This window comes from Numida meleagris, chromosome 4 (assembly GCF_002078875.1).
Source record: "Numida meleagris isolate 19003 breed g44 Domestic line chromosome 4, NumMel1.0, whole genome shotgun sequence".
NCBI lineage: Eukaryota > Metazoa > Chordata > Aves > Galliformes > Numididae > Numida > Numida meleagris.
The window spans coordinates 54,525,376-54,543,396 of record NC_034412.1 but is presented as its reverse complement, the minus strand read 5'-3'; the positions used below and the strand labels follow the sequence as shown (position 1 = coordinate 54,543,396).

The 18,021-nt window shown below is 46.3% G+C and overlaps 2 protein-coding genes across 3 annotated transcripts in view; both read right to left on the bottom strand.

Moving 5' to 3' along the window:
* Nucleotides 1–2,489, bottom strand: part of ARL9 (ADP ribosylation factor like GTPase 9) — a 12,213-nt gene extending 9,724 nt beyond the window's left edge. Inside the window, exons 1-2 of the mRNA XM_021393424.1 lie at nt 512–2,489; nt 260–428 (exon numbers count right to left, since the gene is read on the bottom strand). Coding sequence (XP_021249099.1) covers nt 260–428; nt 512–661 — 319 coding nt within the window. The 5' untranslated portion in view covers nt 662–2,489. The remainder of the gene's footprint in view (nt 1–259; nt 429–511) is intronic.
* On the bottom strand, nt 290–16,691 carry SRP72 (signal recognition particle 72). 2 transcript variants are annotated; one of them, XM_021393419.1, is made up of 19 exons: nt 16,259–16,691; nt 15,207–15,327; nt 13,688–13,811; nt 12,768–12,911; nt 12,419–12,530; nt 11,165–11,196; nt 10,415–10,539; nt 10,265–10,322; nt 9,939–10,070; nt 9,416–9,544; nt 8,836–8,908; nt 7,667–7,731; nt 7,132–7,227; nt 6,310–6,413; nt 5,636–5,713; nt 4,842–4,979; nt 4,569–4,606; nt 4,106–4,265; nt 290–428 (listed from the first exon to the last, which is right to left on the bottom strand). In XM_021393419.1, exons 1-19 carry the CDS (start codon nt 16,368–16,370, stop codon nt 425–427), a joined length of 1,845 nt encoding a protein of 614 aa, XP_021249094.1. In that variant the 5' UTR covers nt 16,371–16,691; the 3' UTR covers nt 290–424. The 2 variants fall into 2 exon arrangements, with proteins under 2 accessions (XP_021249094.1, XP_021249093.1); XM_021393418.1 differs by lacking the exon at nt 290–428 and adding an exon at nt 2,714–3,304.

Sequence of the window (18,021 nt, the reverse complement as noted above, 5' to 3'; positions counted from 1 at the left end):
GTTAAACTAAGACCCAACTCAGGGCCCCTAACTCCCTAATTCACTCCCTCGAGGCAGGCTCAGACAGCACAGCCCTCCCCTGACACCGGGATGTAATCTTCTTAAATCACCAGGGTCGGGCAGCAGAATCTGTAGGAAGAAAACAACCCCAGCTCTGTGTTACCAGAGAAGGCGATACAAAGGTTTTACAACAGGGGCCTGGTCCCCGCGATGCAGGACAGGAGCACCTGCCGCGCTCACACGAACGCAGCTCACTCACTCTCCAGGAACTCCATCTGGCTCTCCCCGCTGTTGATGCAGACGGCGTTGAAGCCCTCGGTGGGCGCCACGCTGCGTTTCACCTGGTTGGTGGCCAGCGAGTGGAGCACGCTGCTCTTCCCCGCCCCGTCCAGGCCCAGCACCAGGATCTGCCTGCTGGCTCCCTTCACCTACGAAAGGGAGGGAAGCACGCCCGGTCAGTCGGCCGGGGCCTACCCGCCCCCGGAGCTCACCGCGGCCGGCCGCCCCGTACCTGCTCGGCGGCGGCGGGAAGAGGGCGGCGGGCGGCCCGGACGCGGCCCCGGCCCCGCACATAGGCCCATGCCCAGGCCGCCACCGCCGCGCCGCCCGCCGCGGCCAGCACCGCCCCGCACAGCGCCGCGGGCCGCAGCCGGCTGCCCATGGCGGCCCCGCGCCCGGCCCTGTCCTGCCCTGCACAGAGAGAGGCGGTGTCCCACAGTCGGCCGAGCGGCTCCCCCTACAGGTAGGCAGACGGACGTGCCTGCAGCGAAGAGGCCCCGGCAGCCTGCCGTTCCCAGCTGGCGCTGCTGTAGACCCAGAAGTACACACCGGTGGAAAGAATCTGGCCTCATCTAGCTGCCAACTGTAAGCTCATGATCTTTCCTTTCATCTTGGTTTCTGCAGAACCACTGTAGATTTACCAAGTCAAAAGAACTTGTGTTTCCTCTTTTAGCGATCCCTAGCGGCTCTTCTTTGTATGCCTTACTTTTCCCCTAAACTCATTGGTAACTTAGTCCTCCGAAACACCCTGCAGCATTGAGTTCCACCCTTGGGTAACATGTTGTGGGAGAGGAAGAAACACCTCCTCTTGTTTTCTTAAATCCATTAATAAGTTTAAAAAGACCACTAAGAAAAACTGCACAGATGCTTCTAAGTTGGCCAGTGAGGTTGTAAACGTCCCCTCCCTGGGCTCATTCAAGGCCAGGCTGGATGGGGCTTTGAGCAACCTGGTCTAGAGGTGTCCCTGCCTATAGCAGGGGGCTGGAACTAGATGATCTTAAAGGTCCCTTCCAACCCAAACCATTCTATCTTTCTACGAGTTTGAAAGAGCTAGAAGTGACAAATAATGTTGTGCTTTCTGGCTTATTTGGAGTTTGTTTGAAGTCACGGTAGCATTTCCTCTTCAGGTCTTCGCATCAAATCCTTTCAGATGCAGAAGCCTTTACCTTTCAAGCTAACGTCTAGCACAATAACATCTCCCTAAGTTATTATTTCTATCCACTTAAATGCTATGCATGGGGAAAGAATGTTTTTCCAACAACCAGAAGTTTCAAGAGATGTTTGGGGGACTACCAGTAGGGTGCTAGGAAGGCAGATGCACATCTTCTATCTCACTACCTGCCTCCACTTGAGAAGTGCTATGCTTTTCCAGTGCAACCAGCTGTCACAACCAGCCACCTTGTTTTATCTAGTTCTTGCTTTGCCAAGCCCACTACTAAGGGAGCTGGCTTGCAGGAAAGTGGACAGCAAGTCAGTTCAGCTGCCACGCATTTTAATGTTTTAGTTTAGAATCATAGAAGGCTGGAAAAGACCTCCAAGGCCATCGTGTCCAGCCCCAACCCACCATGCCCACTAACCACATTCCTCAGTGCCACATCTCTACAGTTCTTGAACACCTCTGGGGACAGTGACCTCACCACCTCCTCTGGGCAGCCTGTGCCAATGCCTCACTCATTGTAGCAGTCTTGCTCTCCCCCTCAGATTATCCTCTCCCATATTATCTAGTCCATATGTTGTTTTTCAGCACCCTGTGCACCTCTGCTGTTTGATGGTCAGTGACTAGCTGGGATACAACACTGAAGACAGTGCTTGCATCAGAGACAGAAAAATGCTGTTAGAAGCTTTGACTAGCATATGCAGGAGCAGCGTAAATCTATGTTTCAAGATGTTCTTGGTTATTCCATACCTCTGAAAGTTAGGCAGATTTTTCATAGGCTGCATTTGAATTTGCTAACACCCAGTTCCCTCCATACAATCTGAATCATGAGACTTATTTTCTCTCCTTTTCCTAAAAACTCTATGAAACTCTCTGCTACAGTCTGAAGCCCTGTCCCCTGCCACATGCAGCATTTCACCCAGGCTGCAAGACACTGTTCAGCATGGTCGCTGGGGAGAGGCATGACTCAGCAGAGGAAGCGAGGTTGCGATCATAAAAGAAATATGAAAATCAACCCACAGAGAATGCTGTCATAGTCCCTCTCGGGGGATTTGGCACATTAAACCCAGCTGCCTATCTTCTAACTTACAGTAGGTGAAAGTGTTGGAAAACTTTCAAGGGAACTCGCTGCTCTCAAAAACAGGCCTTCACAAATCCAGTATGCTGGCCCAGCAAGTCATTTCTGCAAACAACTAAAACAGCAGTTAGAGCAGAAGCTGAGAAGTAGGCACCTCCTGGCACTGCACGTATGGAGCGGATCTCATTTCAGAAACAAGCTACAAGATCTTATGTTTATTTACAGTTAAGAACACAGTTCCACAGAGGCCCAAGGGATAATCAAGTAGCACAGTTGTCCCTTTCACCCAGCCTGGCTCCCTTGTGACACCACCTCAGCTGCTCCTGCATAACATCCTGCTTGAGAGCAGGAGATGCAGAAGCCCCTCAAACACGCTTGCTGGGGCTCCTTATTTTGATTTACATTGCATACTAACGCAGTTTGGAGGAAGACAAGCCACAGTGGGTACAAGTGTGAGAAAGACAACCTGATGAGTAATGTGGTGCCTATACCAGCCCTTCTCCCCCCAGAGCACCAAAGATTTGGATGCCAAGAGTCTTTCACCACCACTTGCTTTTGACCTTTATTATGCAACCAGCATCACCTACTGACAGATGGACATTATACATCCTGCTTTTTACCACCCTCCTTTCCCCCCTTTCTTTTTCTTCTGTTGTTGTTTCTTCTTGGTGGCTGGAGCACCAGCAGGTTTTTGGTGCCTGGGAGGGATGACGTTACTTGCAGCCGATACAGCTGCAGCACTGCCAGGCCGAGGGGAGGTAGGTGGGCTGCTGGCAGTCCTACTGGCATCCCTATGGAGAAGGCAAGAGAAAAAGACACTCTATGAGTTCTCAACCACCTGCAAGATGTGGCACTGTAAGCAGCAGCTCAGAAGGATGCTAACAGCAAAAAATAGTAGTGGCCTTATAAAATAGCAATAGAAAGCCCTATGGATGTGAGAGCATTCATGCAAGGAGATCTTGCTCATCTTAGATGAGCTTCAATGTAGATAGCAGGAGGGCCAACCTATGATGGGAACTTGTCCCAAAGGGCAAGCAACCACCTTCTAACAAATGCTCACTCAACAGTAGAAGCCCCTAACAATGAAAGCAAGGCTTTCAGCTTCTGAATAGACAGGTAACAGCTCAAGCAATGCAAGAGAACCCTCTCAGTCCCCTCAGTTAGGGGAGTTGAAGACCAACATCCTTTTTCCCCCCTTAAGCATATAGGCATCTCTATGCCAGCTCTCCTGGCAAACAGTGCTCAAACCAACAGTACCACAAAAGGCTTTTAATGCCTGAGTTTTGAGAGACAGCTGTATAAAAGACAAACTGTCATACAGAACTTGCAGTTCCCTAAGTTTCTATTATTTTAAAAGTAGTTCCTTCTCCATTTTATTTGCACCTCGGTACCTTCAAGCATGCCTATTATATCATTTTGGTTTTCAGTTAACTACAGGGATCTTCTGGAAGAGCAGCTGGTAGGTTTGGGTTAACAAACTACAGTTTCAACTGTGCTACTCAGGGCTGGTGAGGTGACAGACACCAGAAAGCACAACCCTCCTAGCCACCCAGGAGTCATTTCCCACACCAAGCTCAGCAATGGGTACTTACAGTTCAGAGGAACCAGCTGTGGTTGAACCCTGAGTTCCCTTGCCAACCTGGTCCTTCTTCTTGCCCTTCTTCCGTCCACGATAGTACGAACGTTCTCGCATTGGAAGCCACCGCTCAGGATCAGGAGTCACCTTGGGGTCATAGTTCTTGGGCAGCTTTCCTACAGAACAGTTAGTGCCAGGCAATGAGACTGCAGTCAACACGCTCGAGAAGCATCAACAGAAAGTACACAGCCCAGCAACAAACAACACATTTTGTTGTGGGTCTCCTATCAGGGTACTACTCTCACTTCTGTGAAGAAATGCCCCCTACAAAAGGAGTGATCATGAAGATCTGAGTTAAGTGAGACCCAGACTCAGCGAAGGGCTCCAGCTCCCAGGGAGTTCAAGACTAGCTATCAGAAGAAGCAATCTGGCCAGCTCTCTGGATCTGTGCCTTGTCAACAGCTGGAAACACAACTTACCTTTCTTCTTTTTCTTCTTCTTCTTCACCTCGCCTTGCCTGAAAAACAAGGCAGGAAACAGTCACAGTGACACAGCAGACAGGTCAAACAAGTGCTATCTCTATAAGAAGCCGAACCGTTCCCATCTTTCTAAAAGCTTGGTCTGCTGCTACCTGAAGCTCCTTGCAGTTACACACGAGCCTGTCTGCTACAGTAATACTCTCATCACAACAGGTGTGATTCTTCTGCCTTTCCAAAAAATGACTATGCCAGAGCGAAAGCAGCAGCCTGTACCCTTGCTCCTTCTGTTGGTTGTCTCCAGTGAGTTTCCCAGCCTTCTTCCGAACATAGGTTGCTCCATGGGAGTTCTCTAGCGCATCAACATCCACTTTCAGCGACATGGTGTCCGAGGAAGGCAAATGTTTGCTAAGACTGCAAAGGAAGAGTTCAGGAATGCAAACCAGGAAGGCTAGCATGCAACTGGCAAGGGGCAACCAAGATAAACACCCAGCTTTGTTCAGACACCAATGGGCAACTTCAGCTTGAACAAATTCAGCCTGATGGTAATATAGATACCAGGCAGACCTAAGGAGCTAGTCCCAGCTCCCTCAACAACTTCCTGCACAAGTTGGGATGAGCTGCTGACTCACTGCCCTCTGACTCATTTTTTTCTTTTTTTTTGAGGTGGTGGACAAAACTAGCAACGTACTTTGAAATCTGCTCCAGGTGGTAAAAGCTGTACAGGAAACCTGATAGTTTGGGTCAGTGAGAATTTGTGGGACACAGCCCTGCATTACCACCACACGTCTAAAACTGTAACAGAAAAGATGGAGAAACTCCTATTCTTGGTTTCCCTTAGTCTTAAATTACCAAATCTGAGAAGAGGAGGCCAAAGATAAAAGGCTCCTGGAATCTCACAGTAATCAAACCAGCTAGGGAATAAAGAAGCTCCAGAAAACTTGACCTGGATGTACAACTGGAGATGTTCCTTGTCCTTCTTCACATGAGAATGAGTCTGAATTTCCCACACAGGTAAGATCCAAGGAAATGATGCCCAAATGCCACAGATACCACTATCAAAAGGATACACTTTTGCTTTTTCAGGGTCCACAAGGGAGTAGGCAGAGATGAGTTGTGCCAAAGTGTGCACATCCTTTGGGTTTTGCCTTTGGAAAACAAAAAACAGAAGGACCAAGTCACACACTCATTCCAAAGCTTGGCATCACTATACGCTGCATGCTACTGCACCACATCTGCTGTCTGTGGAGGCAAGCATGTCAGTCTGCGGTCTCTACCAGAGCACATCTCTAAACATCACTTATGCAGATAGAAGTGCAGATATCATCACAGTATCATTAAGCAGGCAATGAAGGACAAAAATCTCTCAAGTTCCAGATGCAAAGGCAATTTAATAGACACTCCACTCTCCTCAAATCCCACTAGGTGAATAACAAAAATGAAAACTTAGACATCCGTGGCTTATGCAAACTAGAAAACAATGTGTCCCAGTCATTAAAGTAACCTTCACTGCACAAAAGAGGCCTCCAGAATAAGTCAATCAGGTTTTCAAGTGAATGTCAGCTACAGGTCAAATGACTTATACCCTTCCTTCACAAATAACAGCTTTGAATGGCAGCCCCTGCACAAAAGAACTCTAAAGGAGGGCTGATGGCAAACCAACACTGTTAGACACCACCTGGCACCAGACAGCTTGCAGAGGTCCGTGGGCAGAGAATCCCTTTTCAGCAACCACCCAACTCACTTCCAGAGCTCCTCCAAGTCGCTGATTGCTTCCTTCTTCCTGCCATGCTTTAATTTGAAGTTGGCAGCTTCCCTTATCAGTGACAAATGGACAGGAGACTCTGGCTGAAAGAGAAAGCAGCTGTAATTAGTTCTTCGCTTTCACAGCATACAGCCCAGCTCTAATTGGCTTCAATACCGCATACACCTGGCTAAAAAGGACAGAGTTAGCACCCTGTCATACAGCAAGTAGACCACCTCTGCACTGGTGAGGCAGGACTGTGTGGGACAAAGCAGCTTGCTGCTCACTCCACAGCGCTTTCTAATAAGGGAGAAACCCTGATTGCTATGTTTGGACAGTCATAGCTCCCGCTCTCCCTCTTTGCAATGCACCTAAAATAATAAAACAGTGATAAAACAAATGCTCACAAAATACAAGCTCATACGTCTCCAAAATCCCAACTGGATGAACTGCTGGGACTGGGCAACAACAGGAAAAACTGAACTTGGACTAGCTGTCCTGGTTTTGGCTGGGATAAAGTTTATTTTCTTCCTAGTAGCTGATATGGTGCTATGTTTACGATGAGAACAATCTTGATAACACACTGATGCTTTAGCTGTTGTTGAGCAAAAAGTCAAGGACTTTTCAGCATCTCACACTGCCCTGCCAGTGAGGAGCTGGGGGGTACACGGAGCTTGAAGGGGACAGAACCAGGACAGTTGACCTAAACAGGCGAAAGGGACATTCCATACCATATGGTGTCATGTGGAACCATAAAACTGGTGGAAGCTGGACACAACACTATCTAGAAATGACTGCGTTACCTCCTCTGTACTGACTTGCCTGGAATTGCTGATACCACTGGATAGCCTGTGTGAAGACCTCAATTGCACTGTCAATGTCTTCTTCATGACTGTACATCGTCACCAATGCAGACACCTGCAAATGTTCAAGAGCAGCTTATAGCAGATCCCCACACAAGTGGTCTGTAACCAGAGAGCCAGTAGTTAATTTATGGAATTTCCTAAAATGGTCAATGTGAGCTTTCTGCTCTATTCCCAGAAAGGAGTTCTGATCATAGGCAGGATACCCAGGCATGACTTTCCTACCTCGGTTCTTCCAAAGAAATGTCTCTGCCAATCTTTCTCCTGCAGTACAAGCTTAGGACTGCATTCACAGAGAGAACTTTCTTGTCTTAGCACCTTCTTTGCTTGTCATCAGACACAGTTTCACTAGAAACCCTTTTTCTCCTCCCCATCTCTACCCAGAGCGCCAAGAAAGAAGAAATCAGCACTGAGGCAATGAGGTAGAGACACCACCCATTTTTCTATACCCTAGACAAAACTAGAGGTGACTCAGGGCAAGGAGTTTTGCTTACCATACCAGGCTTGTGCTGCAGTTCTTCTATGCTCCTCAGAATCATACAGGCTTTGGTAACACTGCCTTTAAGAAAGAGAAGAACACGCTCTTAGTGCCATGGTCACAGTTCACCCTGCCTGCTGGACAGGGCAAGGGATTAATCTGTGAACTTCCACCAGTTCCAAAGGTAAACAACAGGGACATAATGATCCCCTTCTCCCCTTCAGTGCTGTCTGTGTACAGGAATGGTAACATCAGGAAGCCCCACACTGCTCACAGGATGCCTCCTGACCCAAAACACATTAAATCCTGTCAGTTGTGGCTTGACATGAGCCAGCAATGTGTGCTTGGAGCCCAAGAGGCCAACAGTACCCTGGGCTGTATCAAAAGAGGGGTGGCCAGCAGAGCAAGGGAGGTAATTATCGCCCTCTATTCTGCTGTTGTGAGGCCCTGCATTCAGACAGTGCTGCTTTCAGGCCTGGGGCCTCCAGCACAAGAAAGACATGGAGCTATTGGAGTGGATTCAGAGGAGGGTCACAAAGATGATCAGAGGGCTGGAGTGCCTCTCCTAAGAAAGGCTGAGGGAGGTGGGCTTGTTCAGCCTGGAGAAGGCTCAGGGGAGACCTCACTGCAGCTTTCCAGTACTTAAAGGGAACTTCTAAACAGGAGAGACACTGACTTTTTACATGATCTGATAGTGATGGGACAAAGAGGAAAGGTTTTAAACTTAAAAAGAGGGGAGATCTACATTAGAAATGTTTCATTCAGAGAGTGGTGAGGTGCTGAAACAGGTTGTCTAGAGAAGTTGTAGGTGCCCCATACCTGGAGATGTTCAAGGTCAGGCTGGAAGGGACCATGGGCAGCCTGATTATTGGATGGCAACCACACATATGGCAGGGGGGTTGGAAGTAGATGATCTTTAAGGTCCTTTCCAACCCAAGCCATTCTACGATTCACAAAAATAGTGGGCAGCTCTGCCAGGGATCTGTGGAGCCTCAACATTCAGGCACTAAGCTATGAGCTCTATCCTGCCATAGCCCTATATTTAGAATACCCAACTGAAAGCATCTCTGTTCTGCACTCTGTCACAACAGTGACTGCAGCAGAGATTGCCCTAAAGACTGTTTTCCCCCAACTCTCATGCCATTATAATGTGCTGACACTTTCCCGAAGGAGGAGACTGAATACCTTGAGCAATTTTTAGCTGGGCCATCGTCAGCTTGATCTCAGCTGCATTGGCAGGGTGCTGCTCTGCAAAGTCCTGAGAATCAAAGGATAGAACAACTCAATATGTGCAAGGGCGTCAAGATGCTGTCCTGGTAAACCAGATCTTATGCTCAGTCACAGGAAGCTGGCAAGATCCAAGGGAATCTTTCCAGCAGAGGCAGGCTTCAGCATGCAGCAGAACAGAGCCTCAAACTGTGCCAGTGTCCCACTGTCCTCTTGGACTACAATCCCAGGCCACTCATTACTTCCTCAAGAGGGCTGTTGTAAACTACTTGCAAGCAGAGCCACAGACCCCACTGTTTACCCTAGAAGAAATCTTCTACAAATATCAGAGGTGCAGCGAAATACTTTCCTTTTTAGAGCAGCATGGTTTATTTAGGTGTAAATGCTTTCCAGCAGCATTAAACTAAACTATTATAAACACAGTCAGATATCCCTGGAAATTTAAACAAGATGAAGTAAAGGGAAACAGCACACAAGAAAACACATGGAGCTAAGTTTGAAGGGAGCAAGACAAAAGAAGTACTTTGTCTTAACCTACCTGCAGAAGCGCTATGGCCTTTGTATGCTGCTTTTCACGACAGAGTTGGGCTGCCTGGATTAGCACAGGAAGCAGATGCTCAGGGCTCTGTGACTGCAGGCTTGCTGACAATTTGCGACACTGCTCTGCCTGAGGAGTAGGAGTAGAGAATATGTTTTGTTCAATCCCTGGAAGCACCTAATGCTGGCCTAACCTCCAGTTATACCTAACAAGATGAAATGAATTCCCTGAAATGGGAAGCCAAGAACAAAACCTCTTAGTAGCAGTTCGGATGGATTTAAGAACCCCACACATTCATTCTCTCTCCTCTTAGTCATCTCTGCATTGCCCTTGCTGCAGCAGCACTCAAGTCACTACACACTAAGCTGCTCTGTTCATTAAGAGATATTTTTTCCCCACTTATGTGCCTAAGCCAAGTAGTCATACCTTCTGCCAGATAGGCTGCATATCCATTTTTGCCTACTCAAATTACCGTGGAGGGTGCTAAGTCTGTGGCCAGCTACTGGAGATCAGTGTCTCCTACCTGGTTAGTGTACATTGCCAGCAATGCTTTGTTGAATTCAATTGCCTGAAGCTGTTTCTTGGAGAGTTTATGCTCAACACCTTCTGCATTGGTCAGCTTCACCTTTTTCTTTGAGTCAAAAACATTTTGGTCCTGGGAAAAAATCACACATGATTAGATGATTTCACTTCATTCCTTGAACAAGATCAGGTCTTTGAGTCTGTGATTTAACTGCTGTTTAGGAAAAAGCCATCCCTGATTATCCCCTTTCTCTTCACAGAAGCAAACAAGCAGTCTGAGTAGCCACAAGAAAAGGCCACACTGAAAGCAGCAAGGCAATTCTATACCTTGTTAATTGTGATGATATTATTTGCAATGACGGCAAGCAGTCCTACATCTGTTGGCCTGCAAATAAAAAAAGGGGAAAGCACATTATTATTGAATAGTGGTCTCTCTACAGGTGGAAGAACAAGCACTTATTTTAGAAAAGCCCCTACTTCAACTTGATTATTTGATTGTAGAGTTGTAGAGCATCCTCTGTACGACCCTGCAGTTGCATGATATATGCCATCTGACCATGAATAATGGCCAGTTCAGCCTCAATGTCTTCTTCAGTCACGTCCTGAAAGAAAGTCAAAGCAAAAAATAAAATTAAAAAAAAACCACAACAACCTGAAATCTCAACTCTTCTCCCATGGCTTCAGCATTCTGCAGGCAAATGTTTATGAGCTCTCTTGAGCCGCGTTAGCAGCAAAGAACCCCAGCCACTATAGGTAAAGCCACGGTACAAATGCAAGTGTGTATGGGTTAAACTAGAAAAAAAAGAAAGCTTTACCTGCTATTGGAAGAGTTTGAAGGTACCCTTAGTTTGTGCACTGAACCTGCCCCTCTGCTTGAACCAACAACAGTGACTATAAGTCACTTAAGTTCTCCATCACCCACTCAGCATGTTCATACATAGCATAAACGGGACACAGGGAGATTTCAGACAAACTGTACCCATCCTGCCCGTACCAGTACAGGCAACAACACAAGGAGCACAACAGCAAACAGCTTGCTGTGTTACACTTCTGCAACAGCTACAATTGCTGCCCCAGCCTCACAAGTTGGTATCAGCAGCAGCAGCCAAGTCTTGCTGGGTAATACTGTATATTGGCTTTGGCTGTCATCTGGCTGTTTACAGCATGACCTCAGCCTCATTCATTTTGGTGCAAAGCAAACTTTCCGTAACAACATCAGCAACTTACAGAGTCTTCTGAGAGTGACTGTCGACACAGCTCTAGAAGAAAAACAAAAGGAAGAATGAAATTTAGAAGGCTTAAGGGGGAAAAAAAAAAAGCCCAGAAGCATATACTGTTTTCGTGTATCCCTTGAAGATGCTGAATCCAAAACTTCTGTAGCATTATGAAAGGCAATTGAGTCTACAGGTTTGGTGATGGATGACACTGACCATGAAGGAGAAGACAAGATTATGCCAAAGAAACATCAAAAGCACAGGAGATACCATCTCTCCCAAAGCTGCCTACTGAGAGCAGAGTCACACACTCATTCTCTTTCCTGAACAAATTTCTTTGAACCAACCCGCTGATCTATTCCATCAGGCTCACACAGCACTTAGTATTAACTACTACCAAAGTCAATTAAGGTGCTTAAGTCCACAATACTCAGATTATGCAAGCCTTTACAGGGAAGCAATTTCACCAGTTTTCAGTACAGATCATTCACTCCTTAACTTTCTCATGCACCTCATCAGAACGTTACTTGTTTTGCTCTCCAAAGTGTCTTGTAAGAGCATATAGATTCACTAATGCCAAGAATTGCACATGCTCAATAGAACAGTTGTATGGGAGAGCTGCTATTCTATCATCGAAATCAGGGCAGAAGTGACCTATTTATCTGTAAGAGCAAGTAGATCAGAAAAACTCATTTTCTGTCTCAGCTTTCCTTTTTAAAAAGGGAAAAAAAAACAAAAAAATATCCCACAGCCCCCAGTCTCCCTTTCACCCAACCAAAAAGAAATCCTCTTCACAGAAGAAGGAAACCTCATTTGCTTTAAACTAATATCATGGCTAATTCAGACCATGCACATATTTCTGCACTTACATGTATATACACACACATATATAAATATACACACAAATACATATATATGCACCCACAAAACCAAGAGTTAAGAATGAGGTGTTTCATCTATTCTATGAGAAGAGATGACACTTAAGTCTACTTCCCACTTAAAAAAAAACTGCTCAAATGAATTCAACCTCCATCAGGGGGCTGAAAGAGAGCCAGGAGATGCTACATGCAGTGTGGCTGTGGAAAAGAGCAGCAGAGGAATGCTTCTATGCGAACAACAGTTCTGCCAAGAACCATCTGGATGCCCATAAAATATTCGGATGTTAATTGAGAGTTAAACTTCCTTCTCTCTGTTTTTAAGAGTGCCTACGAAAAGCACGTAACTACTTCTATCACACAAAGCTTTTCTCACCTCACCATGATTTTACCTTCTGCTTTCTGTAGTTTCTTCATTGCTTCACTCAGCTTTCCTTGTCCAATCAATGCACACGCATTGTTATAACACAGCTCGTAGGTAGCTTCTCGAAGGCCCAAGTTTTCCTAGCATGAAAAGCAAATATAAACACCAACTGATCTATACTGGCTACAGACATAAGCTATAGTTTTCAAATACACTCAAACTATTTCTTGCAAAGTAAATTTGCTACAGAAAACAATATTTTAGAGGCAATTTTACAAGGGCATGCAACTGGCAAATTTTAAGTCACATTGCAAAGGATTTTCCTTCACGCTGCACAACAAAGTAAGAGGCAATCTACAAGCAAACAGCTCACTTACTGGCATCACTCTCTCCCATGTGCTTTGTGCTGCCACAACAGCAGAGAGGTTGGTTTTTCGTTCTTCCTCATACTCATCCTGGGAGTTGCGGATCAGATCCCGGTATGCAGCCAGACAATCATCATAACGCTCCAACCTGTACAACTGAGAACAGGAAGGATTAGCCTTCAGGACAGCATTTCCCTGCCTCCTTTCTCCCTCATCTCACACTGGCAGCAGCAGAGCATCCCATGTTTCAAGTTGAACGTGACTAATGTTTGCATCCGCCTGTAAGGGCACATTCTATAGATGAGATCTGCTAGGACTCAAGCAATGAGAGCAGATACCTACACAGAGACTGCAGAGTTCTTACTCCTAAAATAGCTTCTTTAAAAGCAGCATGTTTTACATGGTTTTGTTCTCAGACAACATTCTTCCAGATTAATTAATCTCTCTATGAGAAAAGTTAAATTAATAGTCTCTCGTGCAACCAAGAGAAGACAGCCAAAAATTGTCTTCGCAAAACTGTTCTAATGAATCATGGAGAAAACAGAAGAAACAGCTTTTCTGCTTCACTTCTAATGACTGAAACATCGGGTTCCATAAACCATTCCTGGACAGGTATATGCAAACAGAGGGTTTAACCACATAAATGATCAGTCCTGTTCCACCTTTTATCCCCTTGGCTTCTAAATCAGGCCACTCGGGAAGAGAAAGGGAGTTATTAATGCAGTTCTTTCTTTGGCTCAACGGCAGTCAAGAAACGCCCTACCCAACAGGCAACTGAGGCTCCACACAAACTGGAGCACTTGGGAACTGTACCCCTTCATTCCCTTAAGACAGAGAAGGAAATTCTGCCCTCTTACTTGTCCCACATTAGTACAGGGGGACAAGGCATCCAGCATACAAAACTGCCACCAGGAAGAAAAGTTTGTTATTACCACTTGTCCATAAAGCTCCTTCAGTTTGTCTGTCTGCTGACTGGCACTCTGAATGGTCTTGAGAGCATTTTCAATGCGATTCAACCTGTATTCACAGTAGGCCTTCTCAAAGGCAATAACATCACTGCAAGGACAAGACAAAGGTTAACAGCACGCTGGAGTATTCATGCAACACCTTTTGCCCACCTGAACACACTTGTTTAAGCAGCCCTTATCAGTCACAGACTACGAGATTCCCAAAAAGCCAAACACCAGAGGTGAGCACATGATCACAGATTATTGAATTATTTATGTGTTGAGTACTGTAAAAATCTTAAACAACTTCAAAACAGCAAAAGAACCACCAGCTTCCCTGCAGGACACAGAGACAGGCAGTACTGCCAGGCAAGACGGAAAACTTGAAGCCAGTTAAATTTAGGGAAATTACTTCTCCTCTCCATCACATATTGAAAAACAGCCAACAAACTTAAGATTCCTTTCATCCCAGGAAAGAAGTAATTTGTGAATAAGATGATAATATTTATTCAGATGTGAATATAAATATGGAAGCACTTCACTACTCCAGTACTACAATGCACTTCTCTGGGAAGCTCCTTAACAAAAAGAGTATCTGAAATAGAAAACTGCTGCTGCCAGGCAGTTCTTGGGTAGTAATTCTTCTCTCAGTCATTGCACAGTGAGCATCTTTATTAGGAAGAGAATTAAATCTGCTTAATGACATAAAAGGGAATACAGAAACTTGACTTGTACTAAAACAGAAGTTGTCTTCAAGGTCTTGATTTTGCAAACATGCACAAAGGGCTCGCACTGCCCTGACAGTTAAAGTAATTGCACGGGAACTGCTGAGTCATGGCCTGAACCACTGATTGGGCACCTGGAGAAAAGACCTGGTCAGTCCTGGGAGCACAGGTGAAGGCAATTCACTGTGCAACTGGAAGGGGTGGAGCCAGGCTCCTAGACCTCATTTAAGGGCTGATTGCCACTGAGGAAGGTTCTCTTTTTGGAGATCCCTCCTCTGTAGAGTTTTTTTCTGTAAGCCTAGATCCCTGGAGACAGGTAAGCAGTCATTTTTTTTTGTAACATCTTCTCATTGTGCTGGTCCTTCTGCTGTTACAGTAATCAAGCTAGCAAAGAAAAGGACCCTAAAGAGCAGTGTGATGCCATGTAAAGCTAACAGCTTGCTGCCACTGGCAAGGGCTTCTCTCTCTTCTCTTCACTCCCACCAATGACGGTGCTCCCCCACATCAACAAGCAAAATCAACTCATGGAGGTAGCTGAAAACTAGATGTTGCACAATCTCTGCAACTGAAAAAACAAGCCACTAGACCACCTCAGATTGATGCAGACCATCTCATGCTCAGAGTAAATCAGCATCTTACTAAGAACCCCAATTGCAGTGGCTCTGAGTGCCTCCTGCTCTTGATTTTGCTGCTGATTAGTTCCCTCCATCTGAAGCTGCAGTTGTTTCTCAGGGACTCAGCTTCATATTTTGTAGACATTACATTACAACACAACTCACTTGGGCAACACTTTAGTGTGGGTGTTGATTATGCTGAGGGCTTCCTTGAAGCTCCCGTTCTGGATAAGACACACCACTTTACACTGAAGTGCAGTCACATCGTCTTTGTTGATCTGCAGTACTGGAGAGGAAAACAGTTTTAACAGAAGGATCTAACTCATTACCAGATAGACTAAAGCTTTTTAAGTGCCATACACCTTTAAGGTATAAAGAAAAATATAACAGTTGCATCATTTTAAAAGGGTTCTGGCATAGTGTGCCTTGGTTCAGCTCATGAGAAAACCCTTCCAGCGTACGAGAACTCAATGCAAGCACTGAACTTAACAGAACTGACAGCTATGTTAACCCACCAGGAACAGAGCTGCACCAAAGGAGCTGTGCACACGTGGACAAACCTTTCATTGGCATTTCACTTCCAGAGAGAGAACAGTGCCAAAACCTGTCTCAGTGCCACGTAAGGCACAGTCAGGAAGAAAGGCAAGTCTTATGGAGAGTGGTTGAGGGAGCTGGGGTTGCTCAGCCTCGAGAAGAGGAGGCTCAGGGGAGACTTTCTGGCTCTCTACAGCTGCCTGAAAGGAGGCTGTGGTGAGCTGGGGGTTGGCTTCTGCTCCCAGGTAACAGGGACAGGATGAGAGGGAATGGCCTCAAGTTGTGCCAAGGGAGGTTCAGGTTGGGTATTAGGACATGTTTCTTCACGGAAAGGGTGCAACGTATTGGCACAGGCTGCCCACGGAGCTGGTGGTGGTACGTGTAGACGTGGTGCTGAGGGACGTGGTGCAGCGGTTATGCTCGGCAGTGCTGGGTTAACAGCAACTCCCGATGACATCAGAAACCTCTTCCACGTCCATGCAGGACATTTCAATTCCGGGGGCACGATCAAAACCCAGCAAGGCCTCCACGACACACCGCTCGTGGAAGAGGAGGGCGGCTCCGCGAGCACCCCGCTCGGCTCCCCGCCCAGTCCCACGGCAGCCCCTATCCCCGAGCCCCCCGCCCCAGCGCGGCACGAGCGCACCGACACGGCGACGGGGCGGCCTCGCTCGCTCACTCACTCTTATTGACAGACTTGAGGGCGCGGGCGAAGTCACCGTTCTGGCCGCAGCGGTTCACCTCGCTCCATAGTGCAGCTGCCGCCCCGGCGCCGCCCGCAGCCGTCGCCGCCATCTCAGAGCCGGGAGGAGAGCTGCGGGAGCAGCCCCGGAAGCGGAAAGGCCGCGCCGCCACGTCCCGAGCGTGGGCCAGGGCTCCCGGCGCTCCTCCCTCCCTTCTTACGCAGCGTTTGCCTTCCCCTCGTGGTTGTCGGCGGACAGGAGTACGGTGTACGTTAATAAAAAATGAATAAATGCGTCTGTATCACAGCGGAGGGGGGCCACGAAGATACTCAGAGGGCTGGAGCACCTCTCCTCTGAAGACGGGCTGATTCAGCTGCGAGAAGACTTCATTGTGGCCTTCCGGCACATCAGGGGGAGCTTATAAACGGGCGATGTGATCGTCTGCACGTGTACAATGGCCCTAGGTCTTCAAGGAAAGGCAGCGTGGGCACCTGAAGGCATATGAAACAAACGCACTTGAGGACTGAGTCACCTGCTGATGTTTCTTCATGTTAAAGAAAGAAAGTACACCATTAGCACTTGAAACAAAACACTCTTTATTATGAGAGTATTTTTGGGTTAAGCGTATAGAACTCAGACTGCTATTTTAAATTTTTGTCGTTCAAAGTTGTAGAGGATGGCAATGCTGTCTGACTGCCTACTATAAGGAAAAAATCACACCTCTCAACTGTCTGGCTTGCAAATTGGAGTTGGGCCACAAGTACTCAGTGTGCAAGTGAAAGAATATCATGCTGCAACATACAAAAAAAATGCAGAGACAACAAATACACGGTTCTACAGACTGGAAATTCAGAGTAGCATTGCATTTGAGAAGCAGGCTAGCAGCGTGGGAACTGGTGCGATCGATCACACAGTTCCTGACCACAAACCAGGAGACAGTAAACTCAGATTTGTACCAATCTGAAGCGTTCCTCCTTTGAAAGGGCAAAGACTGCCAATTTAGGAAGATTTTTCAGAAGAATCTATTGTTTGTGGGTCAGAGATGCAAAAGTGTCATCAAAAAAAGGTCAGGAAATGAATGATTTTACAGCGCATCGTCATCTTTGAATGCCACCATCACAGCCAGTTTGGTGAAGCACTTCCTGCTGCTGATTGGCTTCTGCAATTGACACCTATTTATTCCTCTACTGGTATGGATAAAATCGAGCTCTCATTTTATACACAAGGTGATATTAACAAAGCAGCAGTGCTGCCCCTACTTGCTGATAAAAGTTTCACGATCCCATTGCACAAGTTGCCATGATTACTATTTGTATTCAGATATTCAAACTTTGTACTTTATTTACACCTGTGCACAAACATTACAGCTAAGGCCTGCTATCCTGTGCCTTTTCATGCTGCTCGACTGTTATGTAACATCTAAGCAATCAGCATCTTTTAAATATGCACAGTAAATTTCTTAGAACTTTTAAATATAGCTTAGAAGTACGTTTGGTCAAGTTTGTCACTGTTTGTGGTACAATGGAACTTGGTTAACTGGCACTCATCCACTATCTCAAGAGGGAATGTCTAGTGGCAAACTTCTTTAATGAAAAAATCCAGACAATTGAGAGGTATGCTAAAAATGTCTGAAGTACTTGAAGCTGCATGTGTAATCTTACATAACACAAGTCTACAATTACAGACATAACATTAAATCTTATTAACTCATAGCACATAAGAACTTAAGAACAGTCAGTAGTCAGTTCAGCCAGTGTCTTCCA

Coding starts and splice junctions, on each gene's coding strand:
- SRP72 (XM_021393418.1), bottom strand. CDS start 16,370: ATGGCGGCGACGGCTGCGGGCGGCGCCGGGGCGGCAGCTGCACTATGG. Junction 15,328..16,258: donor CCTCAAGTCTGTCAATAAGA/GTGAGTGAGCGA, acceptor TTTCCTCTCCAG/TACTGCAGATCAACAAAGAC. Junction 4,266..4,568: donor GAAGAAGAAAAAGAAGAAAG/GTAAGTTGTGTT, acceptor ACTGTTCTGTAG/GAAAGCTGCCCAAGAACTAT.